General features: G+C 41.9%; 2 protein-coding genes across 2 annotated transcripts; one reads left to right on the top strand and one right to left on the bottom strand.

Annotated features, from left to right (window-relative positions):
- The first annotated feature begins 1,788 nt into the window (after positions 1 to 1,788).
- Positions 1,789 to 5,635, top strand: LOC134078741 (E3 ubiquitin-protein ligase TRIM35-like). The gene is made up of 6 exons (XM_062534868.1): positions 1,789 to 2,338; positions 2,864 to 2,959; positions 3,058 to 3,288; positions 4,175 to 4,197; positions 4,283 to 4,401; positions 4,751 to 5,635. The coding sequence occupies exons 1-6, from the start codon at positions 1,970 to 1,972 to the stop codon at positions 5,263 to 5,265; spliced, it is 1,353 nt and encodes a 450-aa protein (XP_062390852.1). The 5' UTR covers positions 1,789 to 1,969; the 3' UTR covers positions 5,266 to 5,635.
- A 3,403-nt stretch (positions 5,636 to 9,038) lies between these two features.
- LOC134078744 (fibronectin-like) lies at positions 9,039 to 11,150 on the bottom strand (the record flags this gene model as incomplete). Its single annotated transcript, XM_062534873.1, is given in 3 exon segments — positions 9,039 to 10,410; positions 10,711 to 10,824; positions 11,109 to 11,150. Coding segments are annotated over 3 exon segments (225 nt in total), but the record flags the coding sequence as incomplete, so codon positions are not given.
- Positions 11,151 to 13,952: the final 2,802 nt, after the last annotated feature.

Genomic DNA, 13,952 nt, shown 5'->3' with positions numbered 1-13,952 from the left:
ATGGTTAGATGTTGTGTAGAGGTCCAGATTTGATCATGGACCAACGGACGCCATATAGTGCATGTCCATCAGACGTCTAATGTTTGTTAGGAAAGTTAACGCTGTCAACATTGACAAGGACAGCTCACGGAATATCAGGCAAAAGGCATATGACATTTAGTACCTAATGAGTCTTTACTGTTATAAGTCTCCAGGGGCAGAAACCTGTCCTACAGGGGAGACCAGTGACATTAGGCTACCTGTACCCGAGCAGTGCTCTGCAATCAGAAACCTTTAAAGTTGTGTTGTATAGGGCAACGTTTTGATCAATGTTGCTGTCCAAGTACAACCACATAGCCAGTTCTATGCCTTCTGACTTGATTATCATGCATATTTGCCCATTAACGATTTAAGATTCATTCATTTACAACAGCCATTCCCGTTGTCCACGACGCTTACAGCTTAAAAAGGTGATTTTCTCCTGTTCTGGCTTATCGTGATGGGAGAACCTTGTCAACTTTGGATGCGGTTATCCAAGCGATAGTTTTTGTAGTACCCTCGATATACATATCGTTGGAAAGCTTAGTTTATGGCCTTTCATGTGAGCATAGGCACAATAATTTAATTTTGTAAATTTTACCAAAGCAACTGGTTTTGCCTTGCGGGGTCACATTTTACATGAAGTTGCTTCGCTGACACCTTTATCCAAAGCAACTTACACCATTGAAGGTACAACAAGGGTTTAATAAAGTTACAGTAAATTACAAGTAGGTGCAAAGTTCGGTGCCACTGCAATATTGTTTAGTGCATTAACTACTTTTATTTGGCGCCTGAGTCAAGTGGTGATTTTCTGTTACCATAGAAACTGTCTCGGCAAAACCACTTCTGAATTTGTGTCTTTTTGCCTGCATGGGAAAGTGATACTTTATCTAGTGATTTATTGCCTCTAGTAATTATAGTAGGCAATGTGTATTTGTGTTTCAGGCTCTGTCTTGTTGTTATTACTCTGTTTTAATTGGTTATTATTTAATCTCTCACTCTAACTCTGGAATGGATCCCGGGTTTATGAGGTTGTCTGTCTGGTTGACAGTTTGTCCGATGATTCGCTCCACCGCACGTGCTTTGCTCCACCATAAACCGCGTCACGGCCTCTTACCCCACACCCTGAGCCAAGATATGCACCTCTCACATACCTAAACAATGACTGCACAGACTCTTCAACTGTCACCTTTACTGTACAATGCCAAGATTAGCTAGAAAAACCTCTCACATACAGTACTCTCACGTACTGTATAAAGGCTATAGTACAGATGTGATCCTGATACATTTGTCAAAGACGCCCACGCTTATAAACTTGGTCTGCTTGGTCAACTCTTGCAAATCTGCCACAGGTGTACACTTGCACTATAAAGTTAAAGACTTTTCATTATTCAATTTTTTTTTTTTCGTTTTAGATTTTTGTATTTAGTGTTTTGTGATTTTAAAGTAATTCTGGAATATCCAAGGTTTGCCGTACAAGGTGAGTGCAACAGGTAGTGACAAATAGCTTTTATACCTGATGAGGTCTGAAACTTTCAGACTAAAATAAACATGAAAATCACATCATCGGTGACACCGGTGCCCAGACTGACAGGGAGAACAGGTTTCACAAAGATTCAAGTGCATTTCCATCCCACAAGCAACACTGACCAGTAGACAGCCACCGTTTGCAGAACCACTCCCTCTAAGAAAAAAAAAACTGAATGACCTCTTAAGGTTAGTTTCCCATGCCACTATAGTAGTTTTACAACTTGTGGTCTAGTAGTTTGAATGAACACTTTAGTCATTAATGTGTAACAGTTTCTATGAAAACAAGCTATAAGGAACAGTTTTAGCTGACTGTTATATGGTTTGTGAGTTATAGATTAAACTTTCAGGATTCTGACTCGTGCTTACAAGAGGAGTTGATTCCAGTGGATACAGGCAAAGCTTCAAGGGAACTATCAAAGAAATGGGCTCCAGAATTTTCTCAAAGGAGGATTTGTCCTGCCCAGTGTGTTGTGACTTCTACAAGGATCCTGTGCTTCTAACCTGTACTCATAGCATCTGCAAATCCTGCCTTAAGAAGTTCTGCGAAACCAAAGGATCCCGAGAATGTCCAGTCTGTAGGAGAAGGAACTCAAGGGATGAGTATCCTCTTAATCCGGTTCTAAAGAAGCTGTGTGAGAGTCGAAGAGAACCGTTTTGCAGTCTGCACCGTAAGGAACTTGAGCTCTTCTGTGAAGACGACACACAGCTTGTGTGTGTGCTGTGTCGTGACTCCAAACTGCATACGGAGCACAACTTCAGACCCATCAGTGAAGCTGCACTGGAGCGCAGGGTGAGAATTATGCTGCAATCAATGTGTTTGTGTCTATGATCCATTAGGTGGCATCATATCCGTACCGTAATTTCCCAACTATTAGCCGCGGCTTATACAGTACATTGAATTTGTTAAATTTCTTCAGTTATGAGGTTAATACACAGGGACAGTTAATATGGTATCAATTTGTTTCTTTTAAATAGAATAAAACACTGTCCTGCGGCTTATACACAATGCGGCTTAAATGCGGGAAATTACTGTAATTTGACATTACTGTATTGCATTTTATCCATAAATTTGTACATGCTATACAAAACAGATTATCCAGAAGTCTGTAGCCTACATATTATACATCAGAACTGTTAGAATTACACTCATTGTTTTATCTTGAGTGCAGTTGAAACCACTGTGTTCACAAAACACACACACACACACACACACACACACACACACACACACACACACACACAGATAACACAAAAACATAGAAACACATGTTGACTCATTGCCTTCAAGTCCTTAATAATGGTGACCTTATTCTAGGAAAACCTGAAGGTCAAACTGCAGCCTTTACAGAGGAAGTTGGACAGCTTTGCTCAGGCTAAAACAGCCTGTGACGAAACTGCCCAATACATAAGAGTAAGATCTAAAATAAAACAATACTAGGCAAACAATCATAACAAAGAGTCATATATATCACCTAAGACACCATTGTGTGATGACATGTGGTGTTACAGGTGCAGGCCCAACACACAGAAAAACAGATCAAGGAGGAGTTTGAGAAGCTGTACCGGTTTCTACGAGAAGAAGAGGCAACCAGGATAGCTGCACTGATGGAGGAAGAGAAGCAGAAGAGTAAGATGATGAAGGAGAAGATTGAGAACATGAACAGAGAGATCTCATCTCTTACAGACACAATCAGAGCCATAGAGGAGGAGATGGGAGCTGATGACATCCCATTCCTGCAGGTAGGGCTCGGGCTTGATGTTTCTTAGTCAATCTCTAACATTTGATCATGGAGTCTACAGACAAAACATCATGAGATGACACACACACACACACACGCACGCACACACACACTCACACACACACACACACACACACACACACACTCACTCACTCACTCACTCACTCACTCACTCACTCACACACACACACACACACACACTCACTCACTCACTCACTCACTCACTCACTCACTCACTCACACACTCACACTCACACTCACACTCACACTCACACTCACACACACACACACACACACACAGTTCAGTTCAGGCTCTGGCTTGATACATTTCTTAGTGAATCTCTTAACATGTGATCATGGAGTCTACAGAGAAAACCTCATGTCCATCATGAGATGAAGAAGAGAAAGATCCCAATTTACACCATTACAGTAGCTCACACTCGGTTGCATCCCAATAACCTTCCCAGCTCAGTCACAACCAGATCTTCACAAATTACAGAGACTAAGGGGAGTAACTAGGGTGTGTAAGTGTGTAGGTATACTGTAGGTGTGCCAGAACAAAACATCATCAAACTCAAACTAGTCTGGCAGGTGTCTGGTCCTCCAGCCTCAGAAAGGTCAAAGGTGAGGCTTACCTTTTCTCCAGAAGGATCGGCACGAAACTTCTCTGGCACTGCCCCCATGTGGTGAAGCAATGAAAAGGCATGGGTCAAATCCAGACAGAATTGTACAATTAAATTACCCAATTTAAACAAACTCGCACACGCACACGCACACGCACACACATACACACATACACACACACACACTTTACATGTTCTACAGAATTAAGATATCTAGAAGCTTTACCAAAGATGCTTAATCCATAAACCTTTTACATTTTACAGAACTACAAGAGCACAGTGGAAAGGTGAGTGGTTTCCCTCCTGTTTCTCTCTTCTTTGTGGTTCTGAACCCAAACCCACAGCAGCACTGACTCCTGAATGTTATTCCAGAGCCCAGTGCACACTGCAGGATCCAGAGACGGTTTCAGGAGCTCTGATCGATGTGGCCAAGCACCTGGGCAACCTGGAATTCAAAGTCTGGAAAAGAATGCAAGCCAGGGTCCAATACAGTGAGTATACCTTTAAAACACACATACTGTACACCCCCCCCCCACCCCCCCCCCCACACACACAGAGGTCTAGGCCCCACAGCAGAGGGACTCAAGCCCTGTTGGTGCAACCAGCTCCAGGTCTTTTGATTTCAACAATAAGAACATTCATATTTCATCAATTTAATCTCATATTAAACTATGATGAGTCACAAAGGAAGTTGAAGTTGAAGTACTAAGGATTTGATTGTGTTCCTTTCCCGTATTGAAGACAAAATGGAGATGAATGAATAATCACAACCATCATTATCCTCATCATCTGCACCCTGCCTGAATGTGTGCGTGTGTGTGTGTGCGCTTTCCCCTGTAGCTCCTGCGATTCTGGATCCCAACACTGCACACCCTCTACTGTTGCTGTCTGAAGACCTGACCAGCGTTAGACTCAGCGCCGAGCAGAAGCTTCCGGATAATCCCGAGAGATTTGACAGAAACCTCTGTGTGCTGGGCTGTATGGGCTTCAGCACAGGGAGCCACTGGTGGGACGTGGAGGTGAACGAATGCAAATCCTGGGAGTTGGGAGTGAAGACCGTGTCAGGCCAGAGGAAGGGGCACCACTCCCACACCAGTGGCGTCTGGAGGCTGGGTCACGTTAACGGGGAATACAAAGCGCTCTCCCCATCCCAGCCAGAGACTCTCCTCACAGTGCAGCAGAAACCCAAGAGGGTCAGAGTGCATCTGAACTGGGATGGAGAACAGTCACAGCTGTCATTCTCTGACCCTGATAATAACACACACTTGCACACGTTCAAAAACTATTTCACTGAGAGAGTGTTTCCATGCTTCCTTAGTTGGTCTCCCATGAAGATCATACCTATGAAAGTGTGAGAGGGAGCTTTAGTTTGAATTCAAACACTGATACCTATGCATGCATGTTGGATACTCTATAATATGCAGTGATTAGAATTTTACAAATCAATTTTGCACTAAATACTTTTGAGGAGATAGAACAAAAAAGTATATTTATTATTACAATCTTAGTTAGTTGATGATAATGTGTATCTTGTTAAGTTTCAAATGTTATAGTTACAAAATACGGTAACACTTTACTTGACGGGTTCGTTCATAACACATTCATAACAGCTGTCATGAACTGCACATGAAGCATTCATGGCTGTTTCATGAAACATCACTCAACATTCATACCAACCCTTTCATGAATGTGGAAGACAAAATGTCAAAAACTTGTCAAAATAAAAGTCCAACGATCGCAAAGCATCATTCCTGTCTTTTTTCTTTTAGCCAACCTGGGGCCTGTACTACGAAGGGAGCTCAACCTACCCATATGTAACCCAGGGTTACTTTGCTAAACCGGGGTTGACAAAACCTGGTTATCTTCATTGGTGTTAATCGGTACTACGACGCTGAGTAAGAAGTTGATTTGTTGAACTGGGGTTAACCTCATCGGAGTTGGTGCGCGTTCACATAAAATGGGCGGGTTGCTGCGCAAATCATCACTTTTAATGATGACGCGATCACGTTATTTTACGGATAACCAATGCGCAATGATTATAAAAAGTTGCGAGGAATTAAAACCCACTTTACGATACATCAAATACGTCGGCAGCAAACAAAGCAAGACAAGGCTGTTGGCACGTAGGCTATTGCAGATCGGATATATGAAAGTAAAGTTTTATTTCATGTTCCTTAAATAGCCTATGTGTTACGGAGGATTAATAGCTTGCAGAATGTCTGAAATGTGTTGAAATAAATAGCCTACATTTTGAGTTCATACGAGTCCTACAGATGCAACACAATTCATGCCATGTATATTAATAAATATTAATACAGGATAATTGAATGTTTAGCCCCATTGCCTGATTTAGTGTATGCCTATCTTGTGAACGTTTTAGATGCAACGGCAGTGCCGCTGGCAGCAGGTGAAAATGAAACTCAAAAACATTCAGAAGGTTTATGGGCCTAGCTTGCATTAATATTTCTTAATTATGAAAATATGTTATATTGCCAATGCTTATAGCCTCCACTTTGCCTCGATCAGCTGACAAATGCAACGAATTCCCTCGGCTGAGAATGTATAGGCTATCTTTCATAGAGAATATTATATGGAGAAAGATTCTGGCGGTCTTTAAAAACCCTCGCCTTGCGAAGAGAGGCGCTTACAATTTGCGCTCCAATAATGTATCTTCAAAGTAGCCTACGTCGACATTGTGGGGTGTGGTTAACCGCAAACCTCGGGTTAACCAAGATCATAACCTGCTCGGAGCAGGTTTGAGATGCAGCGTAAATTGCCATGGCAGCATACCTAGGTTAAAACCTATCCACCTTTCGTAGTACGGGTTAACCGGGAAGTTACGCCACACGTGATCAACTTACTCTCGAAGTTACCCAGCTAAGCCAGTAACCCCGCTTCGTAGTACAGGCCCCTGATCATGTCACATCTTAGTTAACGGGGAAGTCCAATGTCCAGGAGAATTTAATCTTTTGTTTGTCTGTTTGTTTATTTTATGATAGTAACCTCTGAAGAATGCATAATTGTCTACACAATGACTGTATAAATATATATATAAAACAAATGTCCAACCAAAGATCCGCTTTAACCCTCTCTGGTCCAACCATTCAGAGGTCCACAGATGGTCAGTAGTTCACTTCCCAATATGATGAATACTTCACAACTCGTATAGTAAAGTGACATTTGAAGTAGACTTCATAAAATATTCAGGAGATGTTTACAAACGCTGGAGAGGATTCATAATACCCTGTATATGGATTACTAGATTGTTGGACTTTTATTTTGACAAGTTTTTGTTGCTTTGTCTTCCACATTCATGAAAGTGTTGGTATGAATGTTGAGTCTGAGTCATGTTTCATGTCATGAATGCTTTGTGTGCAGTTCATGACAGCTGTTATGAATGTGTTATGAATGAACCCGTCAAGTAAAGCGTTACCCAAAATACTTAGGCCTTGTCTGGCGTGGGGAAAATGTCAATTCATCTTCAGCTGTGTTCTTATTTTTGCGACAGTGGAAGAATTGGAGTGTGACTATCTGTTACAAAAATGTAAGATAAGACACGCTCCAAACTTCCACCACACATTAAATTCATTACTTTCTGTCATGTAATCTGGTAAAATAAAATTCACTAAACAAACGATGATCTTCTCATAGCTTCCATAGCCATCAACAGGGTGTGAAGAAGACAAGGAATGTGACAAACAAAGAGATTTCTAATGTTTTCTCAGCCTTTGGAACAATGGATGAATTGTTGCTGATAATGGGCACACAATGTAATCTGAAAACTGCTGCCCTGAATTAACAATACAATTGATCTCAGCTGGTATTCTGTCTATAATGGAGCAGAATCGAAATTTCTAAGTGACCCCAAACTTTTGACCGGTATTGTACACGTTGCTGGCATCATCGCAATTACGGACAACACATTCAAGTTGTTAACCCTTAGATGCATAAGTGGGGTCAAAAATGACCCCAGAGGTTGTTTTCTTGCAGTATCTTCTTCATTTTAATTTTTTTTCATTTAACCTTCTATGTATTCCTCAAATAGGTTGTATTTGACATGAGGCCATTTGGATTTGTGTCTAACTGTTATATTTTTAAAGTAATTTAATGTTTTGTATCAGTACCACCGATCCGCATAGGTGGGGTCAAAAATGACCCCAAGCATTTTCTATGGAATTTCAAAAGTTAACCCTAGGATCTTTTGATTTTTATCAACTGTGGCAGTCAGGTATACATTTACTGTTGATTATCACATCTCATGTCAGCAGTTTCACCATCCTGAAGGCTATTTTTACACAACAACATAAATCTAAGTATCATCATATAATGTGGCGGCCAAGCGTTCATAGCGACGTCGCTTTTTGATCCTTCGATGTCCGCTCTTCCTATAATTGTGAAGCAGAATTCACCAAGCGATATTTACAGAGGGATTTGTTGATATAGCGTTCTTGGCCTGATTTGTATGACTTTTTATGCCTAAAAATAGGGCAAAAATCCATTTTTTTAAGCCAATTGGCAGTACCTTCTGATTTACAGGATAACAAAAGAAGATATTCATAATCACCTCTGTAAATGTTTTTTTATTTGATATATTAACACTACAAAAAAAATATTTTCAACCTGGCTTTTTCCAATGGTCAGATTCTTTGCATCAAAACATATATGCAAATTAGCGCATATTTAATTAGACATGACCTAATTAGCATATTTAAACATAAATACAGAAAACTTGCAATACGTTTTTCTCTCCTATTTATGTGAGTATTCAACTGGTAAAGTTTCATGAAGATATCTCTAAGTTAAAATTTTTACCCTATTCACCTATGTTGAGATAATTTTAGGATGTTTACCTTTTTTGCCTATCTAAAAGCTGTTTTGTAATAAAATGTTAATAAAAAGTGATGCATCAATATGTCCAACATGAAATAAAAACATTTTAGACAAATATATAATAAAAATCATCATCTTTAACCAAAATGAGAGACATTATTTGAGTTTACAGCAAAAAACGCATGCATTCTAATTGGGGTCATTTTTGACCCCACTCATGGAAGAGTGTAGGTATTGGTAGCCTATGCATCTAAGGGTTAAAAAGTGATAAAATTCAATTACGCCAAGAAAGTATTTTTTGTAAAACTTTATTAAAAAGGATTTTAAGTCCACAGTAGTTTAGACTTTGGCACCTACAATATAAAAAAGTGTACACCCCAAGATTTGCATTCCAACAAAAAATGCTAAACATATATTGGGATAAATAAAAACAAGTAAAAACCAAAAACAAATAAAAAACATGAAATCAATTTTAACAACAAATACAATAACACAAAACCAAGTCAATATCAGTTGAGTGTCTCTACTTAGTTCATCCATCAATAAAACCACAGTGCTTTCCGCTGTTGCCGGGTAAAAAAAACAAACAAACAAACAAACAAACAAAACAAAAAACAGGACTACTTTTGGAATATGACCAATCAGTTTGTAGAGAAATGAATACCAGCTGTCTTTGAGGCATCAAGACTAGCATGTTAAGTCAGTGCTCGATTTTGAAGACTCTTTTTATATTCTTGACGTCAAAGTCTATATTCTATCATCTGGCCAGTAAAGGGGTCTTAGAGGCTGCTTGGGCCAGTACTGAGGGATGGGTTGAGGAGATGACTAATCTTTGACTAAAACACTAAAGTGGGAGTTTCATTTTGTTTTTAATAGTCATCATCACTTCTCCACGCTTGCACTCTGTCATCTTAAAAGGGGCTGGAAAATGAACATCCTTCAGCTGACCAATCCTCAGAGAGGGAATACTGTAAGGCACTAAATTAAACTTCACTGCATAGGTCAGTTGTGCATTCTCGTTCTCGATTGGCCGCTTCAGGGGATGGGGCGGGGCCTGGAGGGTGTGGGTGTGAGGGGGGAAACCCAGCAGGTGAATAACGATACTTCTTACACAGGAAGTGATGATGATGCAACAGGATGTGATGTAGTAGGGCCTCCTACTACAAAAGGCAGGTGTGTAAAATAAGGTGCAGCAGGATAAAGATGGCGGTGATCTGGTTTAAGCCATAAACTAGAACCAGAAAGGAAGACGTAAAGATTTTAGTCCAGTTCCCATCTCGGCTCCCTAGACCCACCAGCCAAACCTTCACTATTCCTAGGTAATGTACTAACTACAGTACAAAACAGGCCTGACACACTTAAACAAGGGTACTGCAGAGGGTGTCGGCCATCTTGTTTCCCAACTATCCAGTTTCTCCAGAAGTCAGGACTTGTGATGGTGAGGAGATGAAAACCGAGGTCATGCACACCATGTACTGTAGGCTGCTTTAGGGAGCTGGGATGGGGTACTGTTCTTATTCTTTAGAGGAGGGGTGGATGGGGGCAAACTTCCTTCACATATAGGCTCACCACAAAGTTAGCAGTGGAGGGAGAGAGGGACACTATTCGGTTGGGCTTTGGGCATCTGCCAGCAGGTCTGGTCTCAGGCATTCAATAGGGCACTGGATATTCTGTGGAAGGGAAAGAGGAGAGGCATTGGTATTGATATACAGTACATCTGGATCACTGATTGTAAACGCGTTTGAACTATTCACATTTGCAAATGTGTGGTTATTATTTGGTCTTGCTTGCACTTTTAGAGGCACATTGCAAGCTGCTAGTCATGTACAAGTAATCTTCTCTCTTGCATCAATATAATGTGATTCACTTATCAGGAGAAAGTGTGCATTTCTGAAGCCTGATGTATTAACAGACTAAAAAAAAAATCTAGTGGGAGTTTCTGAGAAAGGTCTTTGGAGCTGAGCACTCACCAGTTTGCGTAGGGCGTTCTCTCTGTAGCGGTCGAAGGCATCTGTGTGGATGGGCTGCAGCAGGTCGGCGTCTATGTCAGCGCCAGGGCGACGGCAGTTCTCACACCTCCAGCCCTGTAGGGGGCAGTACCCGGTTTACATAAGCAACATGATGGTAGTTGTAAACACGTACAGCAAAAACACACACACACACACACTCCTGCACACATAGAAGTACAGTAGTAACCCTATATAAACCCATATAATTCATCAGGAGTATACTTATGAGCTGAAACTAAAATTGTATTAAAACACACACACACACACACACACACACACACACACACACACACACACACACACACACACACACACACACACACACACACACACACACACACACACACACACACACACACCTGCTGTCCTCCATAGCACGTGCAGGTGCAGATGGCTCCCAGGTACTCCTTCTGCCACTGATTTCCCACCTGGTACATCTTTCCATCATCGTAACACGTGGACTCATCTACAGTGCAGAACAAAAAGCAAGTGGGCTTAATGTTCCCAGCCTCCACCATTACGCCTTTGAGCAAGGCACTTAACCCCAAACTGCTCCCCAGGTTGCCCTTGTAATATTAACAACATGTAAGCCGCTTTTGGATAGAAGCGTCTGCTAAGTGAATGAAGGCAAATGTAAATGATGTAACATTGAGGACATATAAGATGCCTCTCATGTAAAGTTTATACGTCCTCCCTCGCTCCTCGGGCCTCAATCCTCACTGATCTACATAAAGAATGATGGAGCGGCAACAACGATAGTCTATCCCTTCGTCTACTGTATCTTTCTTTATGTAGATCAGTGAGGATCGAGGCCCGAGGAGCGAGGGGGGACGTATAAACTTTACATGAGAGGCACCCATAATGTTTAATGATGTAAAGGATGATCTTGCTCTTTCTTTAGTTTTTAACCTCTAGCTTCGGTGGTATGAGAATTAAACCAGTTATAGCTGCAATGCTTTACACAGCAGATTGTCTATACCGTAATTTCCCAACTATTAGCCGTGGCTTATACATTGATTTTGCAAAATGTCTTCAGCTATGAGGTTAATACACGGAGGCAGTTACGGTATTATGGTATTAATATGGTTTTGTTTCTTTTAACTTGCATAAACCACTGTCCTGCGGCTTATAAACAATGTGGCTAATACACAGAAAATTACTGTAGTTATAGGAACTGCGGTCAAAGGACCTCAATAATACACAGGTTATTACTGTATATGTATCATTATAAGTACAACATGACTAAGGCAGGTGGGGACTTACGTGGTTCGCACTTGAACTCTCCTTTGCCGTTGCCAAGGCAGGTGCAGCTCATCATGTGACCGTTCTCGGCGTGACGGTCCCACTTCTGACCGATGCGATAATTATTTCCGTTGTCATGGCACCACTCTGTTTGGGGGGGAGGGGGTAAAAGTAGGAGGTGGGAGATTTAGAGATAAAATGGTCAGTCTTTCATCTATCATAAAGCTTAGGGGACAGCCAGCCAGTCGGCCATTTTAGCTCCGGTCATCACAACATAGGATAACAACAGAGTAACCAGACAACAAAAAACATGGTCAGGACATACATATATCTGACATTTATTGGTCTTATTAAAGGTGCAGTGCCTGGATTGGATCTCAAAGGGGGAGAGAAAAAGGTTGAGATTGTTCAATTCATCCCTCATTCACACAGAATCATGGAGCAAGTGGCCCTATGACCTTTCCACACTGACACACGCATTAAAGGTGACCTTCAGGGCTTTGGTGTCGTCTGGTTATCGGCTGACAACACAAACCTGAGGTGTTGAGCGTACGTGACCTCCTCTGCTTTTCCCCCAGACAGGAGACGACCCCGGGGCGGATCTGGGTCTCATGTGGCCCAGATCCGCTCTGGAGTTGGCCTCCAGCTGGCAGCCATGTTTGAGGATCACAACAGTACAAACATGGCACAGAGGAGCTAGCATGGGCAGCTACATTGCTAAACTATATGTGATCACTATACAGACCTTTCAATCTGAAATAAACTATACCTACTGTATATGATCTTTACATTATCCATAGTGGGCTTATCTCGTCATGATCAATTGTAATTAATTTAGTCTACATTTACATTACTAGCCCACAGTATTTGAAGTATTTTCTGCTACACTGCCCATGCCAGAGAAGCACCGCTGCTAGTGTGTTTGGAGGTGTTAAGAAGTATGCTACCCCAGTTAGCAGCAGACTCTGCGGTGACTTTAACGCCGTAATGGCCACGGGTAGCCTACGGCCCAGATGTGGCTCTGTTGCGGCAGAGTCGGCCACTAACGTCACGGGGTTAGCATAGCATAGCGTAGCGTAGCATTAGCTTCATTCATTCAATCGCACTCACTGGATGAATCACATCGGAAATGACCGCTGCCCAGGCCCAGGCACCTGCACCAGAGCTTGAAGCCCGTCTCCGACATGCGCTCCCACTCCTCGCCCACCTCGTGGTACGTGGCCGTGAACGTGTCGTAGCACGCGTCCCTGCTCACCGGGACCGACCCTGGAACTGAACATAAGAGAATATGGGTTTAAAAAAATGCAGAAAAAAAAAAACAATGAGAAGTATTATTGGCACCTCAGGGCCACCGTACTGAACTACTCTTTCAACTAGGCAGGTAAAAGTTACGTTACCAGTGTTGCCGACGGTGATGACCTTCTCCATGACGGTGTGTTTGTCGAGCCCGTCCAGGGCCTCCACCAGCACGTTGTAGGACGCCCCGGGGGTCAGGCCGATCAGGGTGGCGCTGTTAGAGGAGCCGGGCAGTCGCATCTGCAAGATATGGGGGACACATATGCTTTACACGTTTTGAATTTATTATTATTTGAAAAGACAAATAAAAAATCAGTTAGTGACGCAGTGTTCAATGTGTGGCACCTGACAACGAGTCTGTGAGTGTGTGTGTGTGTGTGTATGTATTTGTGAATAAATACGGTATATTGCAAATATTGCTGCTAGTGTGTGTGTGTGTGAGAGAAAGAGAGAGTGTACTGTATGTGTATAAATATTGTATAGAACTAGTGTGTATGTGCGTGTGTGTGTGTGTGTGTGTGTGTGTGTGTGTGTGTGTGTGTGTGTGTGTGTGTGAGAGAAAGAGAGAGAGTATACTGTATGTGTATAAATATTGTATAGAACTAGTGTGTATGTGCGTATGTGTGTGTATGTGTGTGAGAAAGAGAGAGAGTGTACTGTATGCG

This window comes from Sardina pilchardus, chromosome 4 (assembly GCF_963854185.1).
Source record: "Sardina pilchardus chromosome 4, fSarPil1.1, whole genome shotgun sequence".
Taxonomy (NCBI): domain Eukaryota; kingdom Metazoa; phylum Chordata; class Actinopteri; order Clupeiformes; family Clupeidae; genus Sardina; species Sardina pilchardus.
This window is presented reverse-complemented; position numbering and strand designations above follow the sequence as displayed.